The sequence below is a fragment of the Macrosteles quadrilineatus genome, unplaced genomic scaffold (assembly GCF_028750875.1).
Source record: "Macrosteles quadrilineatus isolate MER2022 unplaced genomic scaffold, UCM_ALF_1.0 Scaffold_3__2_contigs__length_128488019, whole genome shotgun sequence".
NCBI lineage: Eukaryota > Metazoa > Arthropoda > Insecta > Hemiptera > Cicadellidae > Macrosteles > Macrosteles quadrilineatus.
The window spans coordinates 81,084,104-81,107,546 of NW_026542596.1; the positions used below are offsets into that span (position 1 = coordinate 81,084,104).

The window sequence follows — 23,443 nt, forward strand, 5'->3', positions numbered from 1 at the left end:
ATATGATTAGCGGGGGGCTTTTGAATTCTGCCTCCGTGAAGGCAGCGATGTCGGCAAGGATTTAGTTGAATGTGTCGCTGCCGCTAGCTGCCACATGTACTCCGACAAATAGGTATACAGCGCGCTGCGGGGTAATCAGTAATCGCCTGCGACGGATAATGATTTATTAATAGGCCTAAATGATCTTTTATTGAAGTTAAAACAAATACCGGTACTACATATATAATAACATAACATGTATTTTACATATTACCTTAATATTTGAAGTCATGATTGTTATTAACCTATAATAATTATAGCCTAACTTAATAACTTATTTATGAGCTTTAACTTAGTTTTGTTACAGAATGGAACAGGTTTTTAGCTTAAAATTCACTTTGCAATATTATTTTCTTATGCTATCCTGTTTTTTTCTTCAGGTACCCTGAAAAAAGTGTACTTTTGAGATTACACGCTTACCATTGAGTGTAGATGTATAGTTGGCCCCAAATTTAGGGCCTACTACTACAAAGTCAAAGTGAAAGTCAAAGTCCTTTATTAGGCTAAGCCAGATTAACAATACACATTGCATTGGCCAAGTCAAGAAATTTCATTTATTATGAAATTATTAACTACTAAATACATGTAGGCCTATAGCCTACAAATTGTTTGGTTGTGTCACACAACCCTTTGTGATGTTTAATAAGTTAAAGACTACCAGCAAATTCCCGGACGCTGTAGCAAACAAGCAAACCTTATTTAAGTTATCAAGATGGACTTAACACATTTCCTGAATTTTCCGATTTCCTGTTCGACTTTCAAAGGGAGAGGAAGTTCATTAAAAAGTTTTACTGCATTGAAGTGGATGTTTTTCTGAAAGAAAGTGGTTGAATGAGTGTTGTGAAAAGATTGAAATTGTTGCGGAGAGGATTTAACTATGGATACTTTGGAGAGCTATATGATGATTGGTTTTTCTTAATAAATGATAAGCTTATGTTTCTAAAATGTAAATGGAAGGGAAAGTTAGAACTTTATGTGATCTGAAAACGTCTTTGCAGGATTGACGACGGTGAAGGGAAAAAAAGTTTGGAGAGCCTTTTTTGGAGCTTGAATATAAACTGAGTCCTTTGGCTTTCAAACCCCCAGACAGGTACAGCATATGTCAGATAAGGATAAACAAGGCCATAGTAGGCTGTCAAGATAACCTCAGACAAAACGGTATGTTTAAGAGTGCGGAGCATGAAAATCCCTACAGATCGTGTTTGAAACGTGATCGATATGCTTGTGAAATTTGAGGTTCTCGTCAAAAATTAAACCAAGGAACTTTACATCTAGGGAGGGGTAAATAGTGGTATCATCAAGAAGAACGTGTGTGTCAGTGTCAGTGGATGTGCGATGCTGAGAAATGCTAAATTGAAGTAGTGTGGTATTGTTGGCATTCAAGATTGTTATACTAAACTGCATTAAATGTGGCTTTGACATGTTACAGAGTATTCAACGTTTAACTGCAGCTCCCCTCTGTTAAAGTACAGTTTGCAATGTTGGTGAGGAAATGTTTCAAACAAATAGTTTCTCTTGCCTCCTATTCAACTTCCGCAAGTGCTGTGACCACTAAAATGATTGAAGAGCGTGGAGTCAGGACGATTACATTAAGCAACCCCAAATCACGGTAAGCTTATTTTAGTTTCAATCACATTCAGACATATTCTATAAGCATACCACTTAAATCATAGCCTCCTCTAATGCAAGGGCACTGTCTATAAACAAACTCATGAATAGGTCCAAGTAATTACATTAAAGATTATACATTTGGTTTACATTCCATAAATTTTAACTTAATCGAGTTTAAACCTTAATGACATAATTTGCTTTCACAGGAATGCCTTGTCTCTCTCCACCATCAACGAGCTCATCGGCCATGTGACAACAGATGTGGAAGACATCAAACTAAGGTGCATTGTAATCAGAGCTGAAGGACCTGTTTTCTGCTCTGGTCATAACCTCAAAGAATTTGTAGGTAGTGGGTAGAGTGTAGATCAATCCATGATACTCCTGCGTTTACATTTTGACAAATGAAATAATTTTAATTAGCTTCTTATTTACTTAAAGGTATAGAAAAGCAACATTTATTCAATACAAACAAGAACATAAAGAGACTTTTCCATAGGTTGTAAAAATAAACCTATGAATTTGTATGATGCTTAATAATAGCACAACAGCACAAGAATATAGAATAATTATTAATTAATAATCACAGTATAAAATGGTGGTAAATAAAACTATTTCAATATCACATTTTTATTCCAAAACTAAATTATGCAGATATAGGCTACGCTACGATCAAAATAAACCACCACAGCAGTTGCTTCTATTTTTCACAATTTTGTTGCAATAGAAACTAGTTTGTGTTATTTTAAAAAGTAATAATAATAACTTCTATAGAATCTACGTGCTGGACCTACTACTTTAACTTGTAAATATGCTATATTAGTTGTATAAAGTGGGTGGAATTAAAATTTATTGACAAAATAATTGCAAACATAATAACAGTAGAGTAAACGTTAGGATTGTTTATTTATTCTTTTCCTTAGAACTCAATACAAGCACTGTACTGTAATCGTGGAAAAATTATACTTTAAAACTTTGGCACAGCCAGAAGAAATTTGATAGACATAAAAAGACCTATTGAGCAACTCATGATTTACCATTGATTAAAGTTTAAAAGTTAGTTTTGATGTTCAATTGTCACCTGGAATAAACAAATACATCCAGAGAAACATCCTATATTTTTAATATTCAAAATCTGTTGACATGTGCCTCAGGACCTCAACTCCACACAACAGCAGCACCAGAGGCTAGTGTTCTCACAATGTTCTCAGCTGATGTTGGACATAGTGTCATGTCCCGTGCCTGTGGTGGCTGTGGTAGACGGACTGGCCGCAGCAGCTGGGTGTCAGCTGGTAGCTCAGTGTGACATTGCCATCTGCACACCTCACAGTTCCTTCTCTACACCAGGGTTAGTATGAGTGGTGTTCTCAGCTGATGTTAGACATAGTGTCATGTCCCGTGTTGTGGCTGTGGTAGACGGACGGGCCGCAGCAGCTGGGTGTCAGCTGGTAGCTCAGTGTGACATTGCCATCTGCACACCTCACAGCTCCTTCTCTACACCAGGGTTAGTATGAGTGGTGTTCTCAGCTGATGTTAGACATAGTGTCATGTCCCGTGCCTGTGGTGGCTGTGGTAGACGGACGGGCCGCAGCAGCTGGGTCTCAGTGTGACATTTCCATCTGCACACCTCACAGCTCCTTCTCTACACCAGGGTTAGTATGAGTGGTGTTCTCAGCTGATGTTAGACATAGTGTCATGTCCCGTGCCTGTGGTGGCTGTGGTAGACGGACGGGCCGCAGCAGCTGGGTCTCAGTGTGACATTTACATCTGCACACCTCACAGCTCCTTCTCTACACCAGGGTTAGTATGAGTGGTGTTCTCAGCTGATGTTAGACATAGTGTCATGTCCCGTGCCTGTGGTGGCTGTGGTAGACGGACGGGCCGCAGCAGCTGGGTCTCAGTGTGACATTTCCATCTGCACACCTCACAGCTCCTTCTCTACACCAGGGTTAGTATGAGTGGTGTTCTCAGCTGATGTTAGACATAGTGTCATGTCCCGTGCCTGTGGTGGCTGTGGTAGACGGACGGGCCGCAGCAGCTGGGCGTCAGCTGGTAGCTCAGTGTGACATTGCCATCTGCACCCATCACAGTTCCTTCTCTACACCAGGGTTAGTATGAGTGGTGTTCTCAGCTGATGTTAGACATAGTGTCATGTCCCGTGTTGTGGCTGTGGTAGACGGACGGGCCGCAGCAGCTGGGTCTCAGTGTGACATTTCCATCTGCACACCTCACAGCTCCTTCTCTACACCAGGGTTAGTATGAGTGGTGTTCTCAGCTGATGTTAGACATAGTGTCATGTCCCGTGTTGTGGCTGTGGTAGACGGACGGGCCGCAGCAGCTGGGCGTCAGCTGGTAGCTCAGTGTGACATTGCCATCTGCACCCATCACAGTTCCTTCTCTACACCAGGGTTAGTATGAGTGGTGTTCTCAGCTGATGTTAGACATAGTGTCATGTCCCGTGTTGTGGCTGTGGTAGACGGACGGGCCGCAGCAGCTGGGTCTCAGTGTGACATTTCCATCTGCACACCTCACAGCTCCTTCTCTACACCAGGGTTAGTATGAGTGGTGTTCTCAGCTGATGTTAGACATAGTGTCATGTCCCGTGCCTGTGGTGGCTGTGGTAGACGGACGGGCCGCAGCAGCTGGGCGTCAGCTGGTAGCTCAGTGTGACATTGCCATCTGCACCCATCACAGTTCCTTCTCTACACCAGGGTTAGTATGAGTGGTGTTCTCAGCTGATGTTAGACATAGTGTCATGTCCCGTGCCTGTGGTGGCTGTGGTAGACGGACGGGCCGCAGCAGCTGGGCGTCAGCTGGTAGCTCAGTGTGACATTGCCATCTGCACCCATCACAGTTCCTTCTCTACACCAGGGTTAGTATGAGTGGTGTTCTCAGCTGATGTTAGACATAGTGTCATGTCCCGTGCCTGTGGTGGCTGTGGTAGACGGACGGGCCGCAGCAGCTGGGCGTCAGCTGGTAGCTCAGTGTGACATTGCCATCTGCACCCATCACAGTTCCTTCTCTACACCAGGGTTAGTATGAGTGGTGTTCTCAGCTGATGTTAGACATAGTGTCATGTCCCGTGCCTGTGGTGGCTGTGGTAGACGGACGGGCCGCAGCAGCTGGGTGTCAGCTGGTAGCTCAGTGTGACATTGCCATCTGCACCCATCACAGTTCCTTCTCTACACCAGGGTTAGTATGAGTGGTGTTCTCAGCTGATGTTAGACATAGTGTCATGTCCCGTGCCTGTGGTGGCTGTGGTAGACGGACGGGCCGCAGCAGCTGGGTGTCAGCTGGTAGCTCAGTGTGACATTGCCATCTGCACACCTCACAGTTCCTTCTCTACACCAGGGTTAGTATGAGTGGTGTTCTCAGCTGATGTTAGACATAGTGTCATGTCCCGTGCCTGTGGTAGACGGACGGGCCGCAACAGCTGGGTGTCAGCTGGTAGCTCAGTGTGACATTGCCATCTGCACACCTCACAGTTCCTTCTCTACACCAGGGTTAGTATGAGTGGTGTTCTCAGCTGATGTTAGACATAGTGTCATGTCCCGTGCCTGTGGTAGACGGACGGGCCGCAGCAGCTGGGTGTCAGCTGGTAGCTCAGTGTGACATTGCCATCTGCACACCTCACAGTTCCTTCTCTACACCAGGGTTAGTATGAGTGGTGTTCTCAGCTGATGTTAGACATAGTGTCATGTCCCGTGCCTGTGGTAGACGGACGGGCCGCAGCAGCTGGGTGTCAGCTGGTTGCTCAGTGTGACATTGCCATCTGCACACCTCACAGCTCCTTCTCTACACCAGGGTTAGTATGAGTGGTGTTCTCAGCTGATGTTAGACATAGTGTCATGTCCCGTGCCTGTGGTGGCTGTGGGAGACGGACTGGCCGCAGCAGCTGGGTGTCAGCTGGTTGCTCAGTGTGACATTGCCATCTGCACACCTCACAGTTCCTTCTCTACACCAGGGTTAGTATGAGTGGTGTTCTCAGATGATGTTAGCGTAGTCAGTGTCATGTCCCGTGCCTGTGGTAGACAGACTGCCTGCAGCTGAAGCTCAGTTTGACATTGCCATCTGCACACCTCACAGTTCCTTCTCTACACCAGGGTTAGTATGAGTGGTGTTCTCAGATGATGTTAGCGTAGTCAGTGTCATGTCCCGTGCCTGTGGTAGACAGACTGCCTGCAGCTGAAGCTCAGTTTGACATTGCCATCTGCCAGCTCCTCTACTCCAGGGTGAGCCTACAACAAAATAATCCAGTCTATTTTCCTATCTTAGTTTTTCCCCCACTTGATATTTATCAGATGGAAAATCATTTTATAAGAATAGGAGCATTGGCTGGAGCTAAAACTGAAACCTTTAGCCTAGACTCAAAATCTTACTTTCTGTTTCTAATGATTAATTTTCTGTTTAGAGCTAGTTTTGGATTATTCTGCTCGACTCCTGGTATCCCAGTGGCTCGTAGTGTCAGTCGCAAGATGGCGTTACGCATGTTGCTGACAGGGCTCCCAATCACAGCGGAGGAGGCTTATCAAGCTGGTCTTGTGAGCAAGGTCGTACCACAGGAGAGTTTGGGTCAGTATTGCAGTTCATAAGACTTGGAATGTGTCAAGAAAATCTAACTAAAACTTTGAACTAGTACAGTGTCACAAACTTTGCAATCTGGAAGTGTAGGCCTACCGTTTGAGAAATAATGGTTTTTATTGGGAAATGGGACTTTTTCAGCTTAATCAATTCCCCCTCTTTTGTTTTTTCCAATCACCGTTTTTATTTTGTCGTCCAACTCCAAGATTTAACCCTTTCAGTGCTATGAAACGATATATCGTTGTTTTAAAAAAACCCTAAGGGATATAGAGAGGAAGGTTATTTTTAAAAAAAATATCAAAACGGCCATTGGTGACCTGCATGTTTATAGGATACACTACCAACCACTTAGCTAAAAGATTCGCCCAATCCGATGATTTCGAGGTGTATGTCTAAACCAAGGATTGTGAACACCTCACTATGCCCCAGTGGTTGTAGTATATCGCTACAAACACACAGGTCACCAATTATTTGCCACACAGGACGGGATTCGAACCCGAGCAGACGAATGCCACTGGCCAAGTGACACACGCCCTAGCCTTCTCGGCTATCTGTGCTTGAAGACTGGGGAGTCAAAAACCTGTATTTAAGCTGTCGCCACCGATTGCGAACAGATGGCGCTGCAGATGGTTGTTCAATGCCTTACTAGGTAGCAGCACCAGTTAGTCACGGACTATTTAGATGCAATCTTTCAGTTTTAGTAGTACTAAATGTGTTCCTGAGACTTTGCTGCAAAACATTAGTTTCCCTAAAATGGCTATATTACGATAACCTCGTCCAACTAAATCAGGGTTAAATTCAATATTACATTGTAAACTATATGTCTTTTGATTTTATGAGATTTCGGTTTCAAATAATGCTATCAGAACATAAAAAATTATAGGAAAAGTTTTATTTATGTTTACTACAAATACCGGGATTTATCTTTCTTATATATTTTCTTATTGTGTTATTATTCAAAATTAGCCTAATTAATAGAATAGTGACAACATGACAGTTAAAATTCAACAACAGGTAATGGAATTGAAAGGCAAACAAAAAAGTCTTACAAAATATGAATTATTGGCCTAGCACTGAAAGGGTTAAAGCAATTGTGTTTATATGTCCTATATTTTCAAATTTCTAAGATGTTTGCTCCATAATTGTTCTCTCCTTGATAAAGTAATTCTTCACTTTATCAAAAGTTGTTCAACTACAAAAATACTACACTATATAATGTAGGACGGTTAGGACATCAAATTTATCACCATAAGTGAACCCAATTATCGGACAGATTATGTTTCTGACTAGTTGGCTATCGCCAAGCTGAGTTGTTATGAAAGACACTGACTCAGAGAATCCCAGCATAGTTGCAAATGATACGTGGGTAGGGTTATTAGGCCAGTCAAATTGGACAATAAAATCGCAAAGCGTGATGTATTGCTTTGCAGCTTCGAGATCCCTGTGCTCCCTGCGTAATAAGTAAAATATTACAAAATTAATGTATTTTTTTAAGTTTTTGGTTTATAACTTATTAACAGTGCATTTTTCTTAATACTACTCAAATGTAATAATTAAAGTACATAAAATTTCCAAAAAATTAAGCATAGTTTCATTTTGGTGTGTCAAATAGTTTTTGAGCAATGAATTTTCAAATATTATATCTTTTTTCAAGTAATTTCCACAATTTACATTTTTTCTGGGTTGGACCCACAAAAATTGTGTAATACCCATATTATGGCAGAATTCTTAAAACCTGCTTTTGTAGTAAATGTTATTGGCTTTCGTTTTATCACAAAGCCAAGTCTGTACTTTCAACACTTGTCTGAAAACTATACAAATAATAATTTATGAATATCACGATTTTTTTATTTAATGAGTTTAAAAAATGAAACCAACCATTAAGTGATAAAAACGAAATAAGGAAAAACATATTTAAGGATAAAAGTTATATTTAAAGATAAATTATGACAAAATATTCTTATAATTAATATTTTGGCTTTTTGGACACTGAAGGCAAGGTATTAGAAATGTTTCCTAATTAAAAATCTTCGGAAAAAAAATATTATTGTCAGGGTCATCTTCATCCTCTTCAATAAATGGTAATGTGACATTTTGGCAGTTCTTAGCAGAGCAAGGAGTACATAATGGTGAACACTTTATCCCGGCCTTCCAACATGTGCAAGCGCCCGTGCATCCCTTTTTGCATCTGCATGAAACTAGTTTCAGAAGGTTGGATGGAGCTGGACTTGTTGTTGTCACTGGAACCAATCCTTCTGTGCTATTTGACCAACCCCACTCTGTGGGATCCTTTTCAATCCCTAACCATTTTTGCACTTGGTGGTATGCTCGAAATAAGTGGAAGGAAGCTGCATCTTGGGTGGGGGGCAAGCGTGAAAAGTTTACCTTAGCGCGGGCTGCTGCCTTTACAAACAGGCGGAACCGAAGGTTTTCGAATTCATTGTGGAATGTGTTGCCACCATACAAAGCAATTAGGCACTTTTCTCCAGCTTCCTCGGAGGAATTTTTAGGGTGAGAATGGGGAAACCTATTTTAATCCCATAAAACCCCGTACTCTTTAGTACAATCATACTGGTTCATAACATTTGCTTTTAGTTTAATCAAAATCGGATGAGTTTTACTCTAGTTCATGTGCTGATGGACCTACACACACATTTACATAAACTTGAACGGAAGGCGTTTTTGACCTCTGGTAATTTGAAGTTGAAAAAGTAAATCAGTCTTGGATGTGTATAAATAATCGGAAAAGATGCTGCGGGAAAAAGTACATCAGCAGTCAGCATGAGTCTTATTGATGTAGAACCTGTACTATTGTAGTTAAAATGCATCATATAAATATTTGAAACAGCAAAAAAATTATATACCGTAGTAGTAGATGCAACAATTGTGTTCAAATCAAATAGTCTTTATTTCATATTGTACATAAATCAGTACATGGAATGGCGTCAAAAACTATATCTAAAACTTAACATAAAGAAAACAAGTATAATAGAAATAAAACACTAATTTAACATATATTCTTCTTTTTTACTTACTGATAGGAAGTAGCTATTACCATAGGTGGTACGGTAATGCTTAGTGCCGGAACCGATATATTTGATCATTTTCTGCGGTGGTAATATTTACTGTAAGTTGTTTTAACACAAATTTATATTATATTTTTAAAAAATTTGCTAAAACATAGTAACATTTTTTTATCTCAACTTACACATGTTGTAAAAACAATTAAGCTCGTTCAATGAAAAAATCGTGATATTCATAAATTATTATTTGTATAGTTTTCAGAAAAGTATTGGAGGTAGAGACTCGGCTTTGTGATAAAACGAAAGCCAATAACATTTACTACAAAAGCAGGTTTTAAGAATTCTGCCATAATATGGGTATTACACAATTTTTGTGGGTCCAACCCAGAAAAAATGTAAATTGTGGAAATTACTTGAAAAAAGATATAATATTTGAAAATTCATTGCTCAAAAACTATTTGACACACAAAAATGAAACTATGCTTAAATTGTTGGAAATTTTATGTACTTTAATTATCACATTTGAGTACTATTAAGAAAAATGCACTGTTAATAAGTTATAAACCAAAAACTTAAAAAAATACATTAATTTTGTAATATTTTACTTATTACGCAGGGAGCACAGGGATCTCAAAGCTGCAAACTTGGTTTTGAGTTACCCTAACGGGTCCCAACAACATATTAAAAATGCAGCAATACATCACGCTTTGCGATTTTAGCCTCTTTTTATGTACAATTTGACTGGCCTGTATGTGGACCTTCATAAAATGTTTTTACAGATTCTTTGAGAAATCTAGACTGAAAGGTTGTAGGGTTAAGTTTAGTGGAACTTATTTGTAGCTGTAAAACACAATTGATATCACTGTATAAATCTTTTGCACTGTGTAACACAGGTTTACTGATCTTAAATGTGTCTTTTCAGAAACGGAACTAAAGATCATAACAGATTCCATTGAGTCTAAAAGTAGGACAGTGATATCATTGGGAAAGAAATTCTTTTACAAGCAAGTTGAAACCGATCTTCAAACCGCCTATAGGTAGGAATTTGTCTTTCATAGGAGTAGGTAATTGTGTATTACTTTACTTGTTAAGGGCTGGATAACATTAGTACCTACTCACATGCAGTTTCACTGTTTTAGAACTTTTTCTTAATATAGTATCGATGTATTCAAATGTTGACTACTAATTTGACATATTTATCTACATTTGGATCCTGGGAATGAAATATTGTGTGTGATGTGTCCTCTGAGTGTTCTATGGCATGCCTGTATTTCTTCTAAAGTTGGCTAGCTGATATCCCCCTTTACTCAAAAATTCTAAATTTCTTAATTGATGTTTTTCTCTTCATTTGTTTGTAAAATGGCTCCTTGATTTATTTTCTACACAATTTTTTTTTATTTAAAGGCTTTTATAATGCTACATTAAAAATCAACTGTGATTCTTAAATAATGTCATTGCTTCAAGCAGATGTTGCACAGTAAACTGAATTTTTATTTTGAAATATTTTAATCTTTTTGTTTACATTGAGGAACTAACTGTTTTCATCTTTCACTAGGATGGGGGAAGATGTAATGGTCAGCAATATAGCTCTTGAGGATGGTCAAGAAGGCATCAAGAGTTTTATTGAGAAGAGGAAACCTAGTTGGAAACATGCATCTGTAAAATAACTTGCATGTTTATAATATTGAGAAAATTATTACCACTAAGGGAGGATAGCATGTGAATTTTGACTGTGCCTTCAATATACTGTAAGTTAGGTATCTCATTTCTTTCACATTTATTTAAGGAATGATATTTGATGCTAACATAATATTGAAAAGAATTTTTTTAAATACAATACTTCACATCTTTTTGTAGGATATTGACAACCATTATTTTTAAATATAAAAATCTTTACAGGTGTATATGGTTTTATTACAGTTCCCACATTATTCACACGATTGCATTATTGATTAATGTACAATTTTTATTGTGAATCACTACAGAAAGTTGGACCAACTGACATTTCATGTACTGAACATATCTCAGTAGGAACGTAATCAAAGAAATGCTTTTCTTATGCTAGCCAAACTAAATACTTTTGTCATCATATGTGTCTTGCTGATAGCCTAAAATTTACAGCCAAGTTGCATGCCATACATTTAAAATGCTTAGCCTGAAGGAATGACATGAATGGCTGAAATTAAAACCCAATAATTATCTACCATAATTTACTTTTGCGTTTATTTTTAGCTCAATTGATTCAGTAGTTTGTGGCCACACAGATAGAAACCACTTCCCATTTATGATATTTTAGATGTATATTTCATTAGGAATGACAATTGTGAAACAATAATGTACACAGATGACACAACTCTTCTATTTATGCATGACTCGCCACAAGAACTACACTCAAAACATCTTATCCTTAACAGACAAAGCACTGCAGTACTGTCTTCTAAATGACCTGGCCATTAATCCATCAAAAACAATCCAGTTAAATTTCAGCTGAAAACATGAACAAATCCAAGAAATTTTGTGAAATAACCGATGAAAAAAACCTCAAAACTGCTAGGCCTGACCACTGATGAAGACCTCTCCTGGAACGACCACATATACAACCTGACCAAGAAACTTGCATCTGGGGTCTATGTAATAAAAAGGATGAAATGGATAGGAGGTCTGGAAACGTCTAAGACAGCATACTATGCTGTAATAGAATCACATATAATGGCTTAATATCTTGGGGAGGAACATCAGAAGCAAACCTCAACAAAGTCCTGGTACTCCAGACAAAAGCCGTCAGGGCACTCTCCGGCCTTGAGCGCTTAGATATAGCTACAGGGAAGCATTTAAATACCTTAAGCTCCAAACAGTGACAGCACTCTACATCCATGGAGTTGTCCTGTGCACAAAAAACTGAACCTTCCCAGAAATGAGAATTTTCTGGTATGGTTACCAGAAGAGCAGCCGACTACAGCCTTCTGATCCACCACACTACACAATACAGCAGAAAACCCTCTTATATTCGCCTCAAAATCATCAACTCTCTTCCAAACAACCTCAAGAACGCAACAGGAAACCAACTCAAACAGCAACTCTGGGACTGGCTTGTGGACCGACCGGTGTACTCCCTTAAGGAATTTTTTGACCAATTATGAACTTTAAACACAAAGAAAATGTAAACTGTTAAACAATCTAGATGTTAAACATTCTGAATTTTTGTGACGCCATTGCATTTCTTGAAGAAATCACAAATAAAGGAAATTGTCTATGACACTGCTATTTGAAAAAATTGTGACTGCAGGATTTAAAAAAATCAATTGATTAATTTCATTGTAAATAAGCTGTATATTTTCAAAAGTCAATCTCTACATGTTTGTCTAGTATAAATAAGGACGGAATAGTAGTAATAATCGTCTTAAAATATACATATTCTTAAGTAAATACAGATTAACTGGCTTATTCAAGAAGGCATGGAATAATGGCACTATGGTCAGTCTACACTAAAATATAGATTAAAAGTTTTTGAACAATTTGTATCAGTGAGCAATTTTATTTTTATAGTCTGGAGTCATTTCACACAGGAAAATTGTATATTTGGTAAAACTAAACTCATAATTATAAATATTTTTTCATAAAACTAATAAGTTAGAAATTATTTAAACAAATAACTTTCCATGTTGTTTTGATTAAATAATCTCAACCGTTTTGCTGCTAAATAATGCTGAGTACAACTACAATAATAGGGTTAGTAAATCATTATCTTACAATAAGTCTTTGCAAGCAAAACACTTTTGTAGATAAAATTACACAAGCAAAAATAATATTAACAGACATTCTTAAATATGTGAAAAAATGTATTCACTATTAAATGTACTTAAAGGCACAACACTTAAAATATGTAAATTTTAGCAGTTGATTTGAGATGTACCTATATAATTTAGCTATATAAAAAAGCATGATGCTAAATTTAAGTATATAAAAAAAGGAACCTCCAAAACCAGCTGCATTTTACAATTGATTTTTAATATGACTCAGCTAAAAAAACATGCAAAAATAATTATACATCACAATCTTTAATTGCATTGAAAATCACCATTAGAACAAGAAATATAAAAAAAAGAGTATTTACTCTATATTACTCTAGCAATTTCACTTTTTAATTTATTGTATCAATACAATTCAAATACTGATAAAAAAGACAAATATATTAATACATCAACCAGTGCCTTAATAACTTGTAAGTCTGTCCTAGTCAATACTTAATCCAACGCTAGCAAGACAAAGGAGCGTAACGTAACTACATGCAGGCTTATGTACTTAGGCCCCTTCTTCTTGCAAGTGACGAATTGTTCAAATCAACAAATTAACTTGAGGAAGGAATACAAAAAAATAATTCTTCAATGATTAAAAAAATTACCTAATTTTACAAAGTGAGATGAATAATGTTTGGTACTGTAGAGGTTATTAACGCCAAAAGTTCTGCATTTCATGTTTCAAAATAAATTTTTTAAAGTTATATAATCAACAGAAAAGTTTGTGACTTAAGAAAATATGTGTAAATGGTTAACAGTACACACACATACACACACAAATAGTGCAAAGTGTCAAAGCAGGCCATTATGATATGGTTGATGTACAAGGAACTGTAATTGTAAAACACAATATAGACATATATTATCTTACATTAGATATGGAAAATATACTTAGAATAAATGCGTTATTTATCATGGTAATACTTTCCCGAAGCCCGCAGCAATAGCATACACAATATGTAGATCTGGTAAAAAAAAATAAAAGTACAGTAGATACGGAATGTATGTTAAAAAAAAAAACACTGTAACAATATCCAGTTGCTTCAATCTAACCTGGTTTTGCTAAATCATAATTAAACAAAAGAAATAACAAGTATATAAACTAAAATAACATTAAATAAATTCTAAACAGGCAAAATGATAAGCTGAAAAGTAAATTTCAGCCGACTACTCATAACTAGAGATAGGCCTAGCTGATTATTGTGTACATATCATAAATAATCTTTAATAAAATCTGGATTAATACAGTAAAGCCTTCTTTGTTTGATATTTATTTAGCAACAACTCAAAAATATTTATGGCTTATAATAATGTAATTTGGGATTTAATCCCATCATGTATTACACATACTTAACCAGCAAAAGCGGTTTTATTCTTTAATTAGTCTTTATACTAACTTAATATTCCACTTTATGCAGAATTTTTACTTATTTGTGGGATTTATTAATGAGAGCCAACATTTAGATTCTCATGAGGCACGTTATGCTACAGTGTGGAAAATAAGTTTTCCTACAGTTACCTAACAATGTACATGTTCTCTCACTGATTTGAGAAAGCAAAGTGGCCAATTCGCTCAGCAGTGAGACAATGTTAACATTGTCTCACTCCAGATTTGCAACGTGAAGGCACGAAATAGTGAGCGCGTAACATGCAGACAAGGTCGTATGCACGTGAAAAACGTTGGCAGCACTGGCTGTAAATCAGCTGGTCAGCTGTTGTACTGTTGTTGATCGTGTTGATCATTAAATGTCATATTAAAAGTTCACTTCTGTGTAAAAATATGTCATGTTTCTTTACTAATTTATTTGTTTTATTGTAACTGTAGGAAAAATATAATGTGCAACTCGAGTGCAAAGTGCAATGGCTCGTGAGTAAGGATTTCTCTCGAGTGAGTCAATTGCTCACTTTGCTCACTAGTTGCACAAATAACTATTAAGCATACTTCATAAACACAATTTTACATCTTAACCTTTGTCAAACTCATTCTTACATCTGCCTTCATCCTTTGAACTATAGAAATATTTAACTGTATGGTCCAGAAGTATTGTTCCAGAGTCCAATTCGTTCAAGAAATGTTGCTCTACGATTCTGCGACATCAAGGCTTTACTATATCATGAGAAAAATACTACTACAAATTAAGTACTTTACAGCAAATTAAGTAACTGGATGACACCATTTTACTACCAAATGCTTTTAAAGAAACCTTTCCCAAAACCTTTTTTTTACAGCTAAATAGAATTACGAGAGTCGAATGGAACAAAACAACAATAGTGGAACAACAAATATACACAATAGTGACTTTTGACCAGGTCAAAGGGAAAGACATAAATAGCTACCAAAAGGTTGTTAGGCTATATAGAATATATACACATCATCCCATCCTGACTATACACAGTTCAGCCATCGTCTACATCGATGCAGAACAGAAAATCACCACAACTGCAGTACTTAAACCGAAAATCATCCTTGAAGAGGTATAATTGACTGATGAATTTAAAACTACTTTTACCAAAAGGGTTTAGTTGATAATATGGTCTTTTGGCACATCATGAACACTTTTTGACACAAAAAGTAGACTTATCTGAATTAAAACACTATATTTAAACATTTAATATTTTGATACGAATTCATCAAAAGATTTTATTGTCATACATATTATTCACCAGTTGAATATTATTTGGCTAATTTGAAGAGAAGCGAGGCTTCTTTGCAGTTGAGAACATAATCAAACAAGAACAATTCAAATTCCTCATGGTTTGCCTTTGCTGAGGTGTATTTTACACAATTTATACATGTGAGAGTGAGACACTGTAAAAATGTGCATCAGATTAGTTTTCCCAGTGGTATTTGAACTATATCTGATTAAGAAATAGTTATCTCAATTCAAGACTAAAATTAGAGGATTTTCAAATATCCTGGATAAATCTGGGGGTTTTGGCATACATAGAATAATAAATAGTTAATTTTGTTCAAAACATATTTTTGAGTTTAGCTACATACAGTGTCATCTTTTTTACGGAGATTATTACTGAAGTCCCACAAGGTTCAGTCTTAGGGCCTTTGTCATTCAATTTGTGTATATATTATTTGTAAATTATATCTGCCTAGGTGTGTTGTATTGGACATTACATTCAGATAACAATATTCTAGATTATTTTACTCTAGTAAATTGAAACTGAATAATGTGATGCACCGTATTAATTAAAGGAACTGTTTTAGCCAATCTGCTGTTTGATTATAACTTAGTAATGTGTAAAACTAAAATTATAGTATTTGCTTGGAGTTACTCTAAATCAAAATCTAAATGGGAAGAGCATACCAATCGCAATTAATTAGCTAGCATTTGTTATTTATTAAAGAAACTAAAGGAACTATTGAAAATGGCATTTTAGTTTATTCTGTTCACATTATTCGTTGTATCAAAATATGAATCAAAATCCAAATGCTTTAATCATAAATAAAATTGACAAAACTGATGATTTTTTATTTTGTTAACCCCCAGAATGAAGCGGGATGTTTGATGAAACCTGACTCAAATTGAGAAAACCTTTCATAAACTCTCTATGGCTATTTCTAAGGAGTTGGCAAGAAAGGAAGTATTTTGAAACTGCAGTAATGTTCAGAGTTGAGTGGTGATCACAGTCTTGCGGACGATGACCTCTGTCTTGGGTTTGGACGGTTCTGAAGCAACCAACCACGGAGACAGCTGGTTCAGGGTAATCCCACTGCCTGCTTTGTTATCCTGCACACAACATAAACGGGGTAGAATAACTTTAAGTATCATTCTTGCCTTTTACATACATACAATTTTCTGACTTTCAACCTTTGTTAAATTTATTTTTAATAACCTGAACAACCGTTCACCAAGTCAAAAGTTGTGATCCAAAAGCCTCCATGGTTTCTAAATTAAAAAACCACTCATGACTAGAAGCTATCTATCTAGTAGGTGTTTTAGAAAAGGAGATCCGTTCCAAGAGTTTTCCCCTGTAAGTATTTAATAAATTTTCTGGTTTTGACACGCCAGGGTGTTTAAATGTGAAGGACAATTATTGAATTAATAAGATGACAGTTTTGTTACCAAAACCAACTGTTTCTCAAGACAGAACCACTCATAGCTTGTCCAAAGATGAAGAACGGCTTGTGTCAGTTACAAACATTGATAGAAGAAGAGTGAAATAACTAAAACTCAGTACATCTTGAACCTTTCATGCAGTTAACTACATTGTGTAAAACTGTATCATTTTGAACACCTTACATGCATACATCAAACAGACATATAATTTATTGATTCAATGATACTTTTGATACAAATTATACGTTGCCCTACCAACTTAATATCCCAAAACCAGAAATTTATATTCTTTTGATTGTGAACTATGACATTTAACACCTTATACATTTGTATGCATTACAAAAAGCAATGTATTTTGTAATTGTAATGTTAGTAGCAGTAGCTAGACTTAGTTTCATGTTGCCTGCATTCTGCCTTACTCCATTAATAGTCAAAATAAAATATATCAGCACCAACATTATAATTGAAAATTAAATTAAATCAATAAAAAAAATTTAGAAAATAGTTTAGGTAGGATTTTAAAGGCTGGTTAAAAGCATCAAGTGCTTGGCAATGAACAAAATTACAAGAAGATAATTTTAATTGTGCAAAATACAATAAGGCTCATAATAAACGTGAAATAGAAGTTTAAAACAAAAGCACAACAATTTTTTTACTAAGGAAATAAACCAAAACCACTCACCAAGAGGAAGACAACCAGCGTAAAAAGATCAAGATACCATACCAGCATGCAGCAGACTCCTCGGGACATGCATCGTCAAGACACACAACTTACCCTGACTGGAGTCTCGCAAAGTTTCTCACTCTGAGGTGATCCAGGAGGCACTATGACAGGACAAGGATCCACAGGGGAAGAGGGGACTTTCCCACTTCCAAGACCAGAACCGTTCACTTCGGCCTTGTCAGACTCATCAACATCGGCGACTTTGTCATCCATGTCTACAAACGGGTTGGAGTTTGGATACTGTAGGAACGGGTTGGTGGTGCTGAGGAACGGGTTGGTGCTCGATGGAGGATCCACAGGAGCTACGGAGAGAGACATGAAGGGGACGGGTGACCGAGCTGAAGGGGTCACGACTCTTTGCTCTAACCTGCCCGCCTCACCCCATGAGAAGTGTGTGACTGTGACGGGTGTGGGTGACCGACCCGTGGGTGACACAGGTGACGGCAGCTCTTCACTCTTGTCTTCAGCTCCACTGAGTGACAGAGTCAACTTGTCCCCACCCTACAGTAGACACAAAGGCTACAGGAACACTCACACACAGGGAAGCATTTACAACAAAACTATTTGGTTCTCATTAGCTCCAAGCACAAGCAAAACACAAAACAAGTTTGAGACAGTTAACACACCATTTAAATTCTCACTAAATGCGTCACCTAGTCTTAAATGAATGACGTTGTTTACTTTGAGTTTACTGGGTTTGTCTTTATCATCGGAACTGCAAATAGTGTTCACAACAATCTAAAACCATTCTAAAAGCACCATTCTTTTGATATTTGTTAAAATAAAACCAAGGATTTTCAATCAATATCTATTTATGAGAGAAAATCCCATATTACTGTATGAATATATAAAAACCATGTACTTACAACTGAAACAAATGTTGCTTGCTCCTTCCCGAATAGATGGTTCTTCTTACTAAGATGAGCGACCTCTCTAAAAGAACAAAATAGGCTTGAGTTAGTGATTAAGTGTTACAAAAATGTGTAGAAATATGCCTATGATATAGCAACATAGTAAGCAATATTGTATTATAAAGAAATCAGAAAAATCATTAGTAGAAGAAAGTACAGTAGAATGAATGAATTCTTTATTTTGGTACAGAGAATTAGTACAATGGTACATAAAACAAATTATGAAATAGAATCCCCAAAAAAATGCCTGTGGTTGGTGATTGAGTCTATCTTCCACACAGTAAGATAGAACTCCGGTTTATAAGGGGTGAGAGTGTACAACAGAAATAATATCTATTTTAAAACGAATTTAAAAAAGATATGTTACAATGGGTAAGAAAATACTTTAAACAAAACAACTGAAGTTACTAAAGCATTTTACATTACATATTATTTTATGGAACCGTTTTAACCTGAATTTGGCTAACCGAGGTTCTACAGTAATTTAATATTGGAAGAATCTCAAATGTGAAATAAGGATTTATGATATGATTCTCATTTTACTGCCTTTAAGCATTGACTATTGGATACGGTACTGAAGGTTTAAGGTTCTTTTCAGGTAATTTAGTTGTTCTCGTTAATTCCTAGATTGAATTCAAAGCCTTTTCTATGAAAAGACAGTATAAGCTTTGACTATTTAAGTAATTAAGCTCCAAACATAAACATTTATTTGATAAAAAAAAAGTTCAATCCCAAACAACTGATGGGGGAAGAAATCCTGCATAGAGTAAATATAATTTATAAATAAAAAACTTTTTTAAACAAAACGTTTTTAAACGCCCTAAAAAGTAGAAAATAATTTACAAATAATTTATAAATATGTTGAGAGAGTATAAATACTTGTACGATTTAAAACGAAAAACGTTGGGTGCATGCAATTAATTGATAATAATACATTAGTTCAGTAGGTGAAGGTAATTGTAAACTATCTATGGCATACACCCCACGTTTTTCGTTTTAAATCGTACAAGTACTTATACTCTCTCAACATATTTATAAATTATTTGTAAATTATTTTCTACTTTTTAGGGCGTTTAAAAACGTTTTGTTTAAAAAAGTTTTTTATTTATAAATTATTTTATACTTTTTAGTTTTAATGTGTGTGCATGTTAAATCTATTTCAAGCGTCTATATCAGATTAAGACAGAGGCATGTGGGAAATCTAAGGTTTATTTGAGTTTCTTTGCATATAATTATGTATTAGATTGCATGTATGGCCTACCTACTAACTATAAATATATCAATCTATTTGATTTATTGTTTACTTTATAGAATCCTACTAATCCTACTAATATTATAAATGAGAAAGTTTGGATGTATGGATGTATGTTTGTGACAAGTGAACGCGAAAAATACTGGTCGGATTGGGCTGAAATTTGGCATGATGATAGCTCACATTCCCGATTAACATATAGGCATATTCTTATTTCAAAAATCCTTTCGGGCTCCGCCCCAGTGGCTCTGGAGTTTCCCATGTTAACCTTATGAGAAATGAAATTATTGAATCTTAACAGCTGTTTCAATTAAACAAGTTGGTTCTGTTCTGTGATGTTCAATAGCATTAAAGTTACAAAAATTACCAACAGGGTGCAGCACTATTATTTCTTTTACATTTATGACAACAGCTAATTTGCAACCAAAAGGTGAGTGAGCGTAGCGAACGAACTTCAACCTGGAGGCGAGTTAGCGTAGCGAACGAGCTAACCTGAAGGCAAGTGAGCACAGCGAACAAGCTCCAACCTAAAGGTGAGTGAGCGTAGCGAACGAGCTCCAACCTAAAGGTGAGTGAGCGTAGCAAACAAACTTCAACCAGGACGTGATTGAGCCATGCGAACGAGATAATCTTGAAAATTAAGAAGTTAAACGGGGCAAAGCCCGCGGGTTACAGCTAGTACTAAATAAATAACAAATGACATTATTAACAAACTCCTTTATATCTGCAATCAGATTGTTTATCTTTATTTGAAATGTTTGTTTGTATAAAAAATCTCTTGGGAGCAGAACCTGTACCTCTTAACCTCTGCTTTTTGAACTGTCAAATTTAAGTATTTACAGCTGACTTAAATTAGTTGATATATTTACATCCTTTCAAAATGTAAACATAAAAAATTTGGAAGCCCATGGGGCGTAGCCCAAGGGAAATATGAAAATTAAATGATATAATATCGCATTGTCATGCATTTGTGAGCTATGTTTCAAATTTCAAGTCTCTAGCTTATCGGTTACATCGTTTAAATTTGATATCAAAATTTGTAGGAAAGCGAGCTAATAAAAACAAGCCCATGGGGCGTAGCCCGAAAGGAAATTTGAAAATTAAATGATATAATATTGCAATGTCATCCATTTGTGAGCTATGTTTCAAATTTCAAGTCTCTAGCTCATCGGGAAGTATCAAAATTTGCAAGAAATCTATTTAGTAAAAACAAGCCAATGGGGCGTAGCCCAAGGGAAATATGAAAATTAAATAGTATAATATTGCATTGTCTTCCATTTGTGAGATATGTTTCAAGTTTCAAGTCCCTAGCTCATCGGGAAGTTAGTATAAAATCGGTTGCAAAATTTGTAGCGGACAAGAAAGCGACCTAATAAAAACGTTTTAAAATAGAGATTAATTAATTATGTTAGAAGAAGGTATGTTATGATCGGTATTGGGCCCTTTCCTATTTATAGTTGCAGTAAATGATTTTGCCTACAATATGCCGATGACACCACTCTTCTGAATCAAAGCAATGATTTAAATGGTTTATTAATTGAAGAAAATAATTCAATGATAGCAGCTGAGGAATGGTTTAAAGTTAATGGGTTACTTGTTAATAATAGTAAAACAGAAAACATTGTATTCTCTTTAAATAAATCTATAAATGAAGGCATTAAACCAGTAAAACTATTAGGATTATACCTAGATAGCAGACTTGACTGGAAATCTCAAATAAATCAGCTGTGTAGAAAACTATCTAGAGTTACTTGTTTACTTAGAAAATTAAAAAATTGTGTTAGTTCCTCAATGTTAGTTACAGCTTACTATGCTTTTTTTAATTCCCATTTAATGTATGGAATAACACTTTGGGGTAATAGCTCAGATTCTGAAAAAGCATTTATATGGCAAAAAAAAGCAATTAGGATAATGGCAAACATTCCTGACAGAGAGTCATGTGTTCCACATTTTAAAGAATTCCAAATAATGACTCTTCCGTGTTTGTATGTATATTTTAGCTTAGTTAGTGTTAAGGAAAACTTAAATAGCTATAGTTTTAGAAGTGAATTTCACAAATATAATACTAGACGGAACTATTTACTTGATTGCATATCTATAAAACTAGAAAAATCTAAAAAAAGCCATTTGTTTATGAAAGTCAAGCTTTTTAACAAGCTGCCAAAAGAAGCCTGGACTGTGAACCTAAGCAGATTCAAAATAACTGTGTCAAAGTGGTTAAAAGAAAATGTTTTTTATTCTGTTAACGAATTTTTGGCCTGTGATATTAGTACATTAAGATTTTAACTTAATTAGATAGTGATTTTGTACTTGTAGCTGTTTTTTCAGTGTCTATATCTATATGTCTGTTTTGATTTATTATTTTCTATTTGTCCATATTGCACATTTGATGTCTTATAATACTGTATTTGACTTTGTCTATTGCCATGTGCTTAACGACAATAAAATTCTTGATTCTTGAAGTAATTATTTTATTTATTATTATAACCCCATTAAGAAGAGTTTTCCTTAATTTCAATATATTACAAAACAAGAATTATTTTTAAGTTAAAAACACATTCAAATTTGCCTGCTACTCCCCACTGCTCAAGACGACATTTACTTCAAGAAGATGAAGCCGCCATCTTGTGACCTTCACTTCAATCTAATCAAGGTTTGTGCACGTCTCTCTTCTAATAACGCATATTTTAACTTTTGAATTTTTTTCCATTTCATTACTTTTGCTTACGCCGCAATAAATAAATAGAAATTAATGAATAGAGTAATTATTCATGGTTAGGAAGACGACCGACTTGAAAATAATCAGTACCAGGAATTAAATTTAACTTGAAAAACCTACGAATGATGATTAAATTTTCAACCATATTAAACTATTTTCACATGTACTATTTTGCATAAGATAATACTTATTGTTTTCAACGTACCCGTCCAAATGTGAGGAGTCAGCAGCTGAAGCTGTAACATTGGACATCTTGTTTCGTTCAAACGAGTCAGTTGGAGTCTGAGGAGACTTCCGCATCTCTTCTTCAACTTTAGCTGCAAAAGATTAAAGCATTTAAATTGATATGTGTTATTCAAGTTGTCAGGAGTTAATAAAAAACTCAATATGGAGATGGGTTGCGATATTCTGAGGTTGTTAGGACACACCTTTTAGAAAAAGTAACTTGAATGAAGAACCCCTCACATCCAACCATGATGGGACCAAGTCGGATATCAGGAAGAGCTTAACCTGCTGTTTCCGCGATATCGGTAATCGTATCCCGCAACCGCGAGTGTAAATTGCAATCTCTGGACTTTGGTAATCGTCTCCAGCGATGGCGGCAACACCCGTCATGGGCGACACTGGTGATCGTCTCCTGCGATTATGGCAACATCTGCAATTGGCCTTTTGGTTAATCGATCTTGCTCAGCGTTATCGCCTCAGACAGGAAAGAT

The 23,443-nt window shown here is 36.1% G+C and overlaps 2 protein-coding genes across 4 annotated transcripts in view; one reads left to right on the plus strand and one right to left on the minus strand.

The window, feature by feature from the left end:
* Positions 1 to 528: 528 nt before the first annotated feature.
* LOC128990992 (enoyl-CoA hydratase domain-containing protein 3, mitochondrial-like) lies at positions 529 to 11,155 on the plus strand. Its single transcript, XM_054413684.1, has 6 exons — positions 529 to 1,648; positions 1,857 to 1,992; positions 2,802 to 2,995; positions 6,059 to 6,219; positions 10,174 to 10,288; positions 10,807 to 11,155. Exons 1-6 carry the CDS (start codon positions 1,518 to 1,520, stop codon positions 10,916 to 10,918), a joined length of 849 nt encoding a protein of 282 aa, XP_054269659.1. The 5' UTR covers positions 529 to 1,517; the 3' UTR covers positions 10,919 to 11,155.
* Positions 11,156 to 12,563: 1,408 nt separating this feature from the next.
* LOC128988753 (band 4.1-like protein 5) overlaps positions 12,564 to 23,443 on the minus strand; it is a 33,011-nt gene continuing 22,131 nt past the window's right edge. The window contains exons 14-17 of one of the 3 annotated variants that reach the window (XM_054410353.1): positions 22,933 to 23,044; positions 18,712 to 18,778; positions 17,897 to 18,346; positions 12,564 to 16,791 (exon numbers count right to left, since the gene is read on the minus strand). In XM_054410353.1, the coding sequence (XP_054266328.1) occupies positions 16,669 to 16,791; positions 17,897 to 18,346; positions 18,712 to 18,778; positions 22,933 to 23,044 (752 nt within the window). In that variant the 3' untranslated portion in view covers positions 12,564 to 16,668. The remainder of the gene's footprint in view (positions 16,792 to 17,896; positions 18,347 to 18,711; positions 18,779 to 22,932; positions 23,045 to 23,443) is intronic. The other 2 variants (XM_054410354.1, XM_054410355.1) reach the window with 2 other exon arrangements.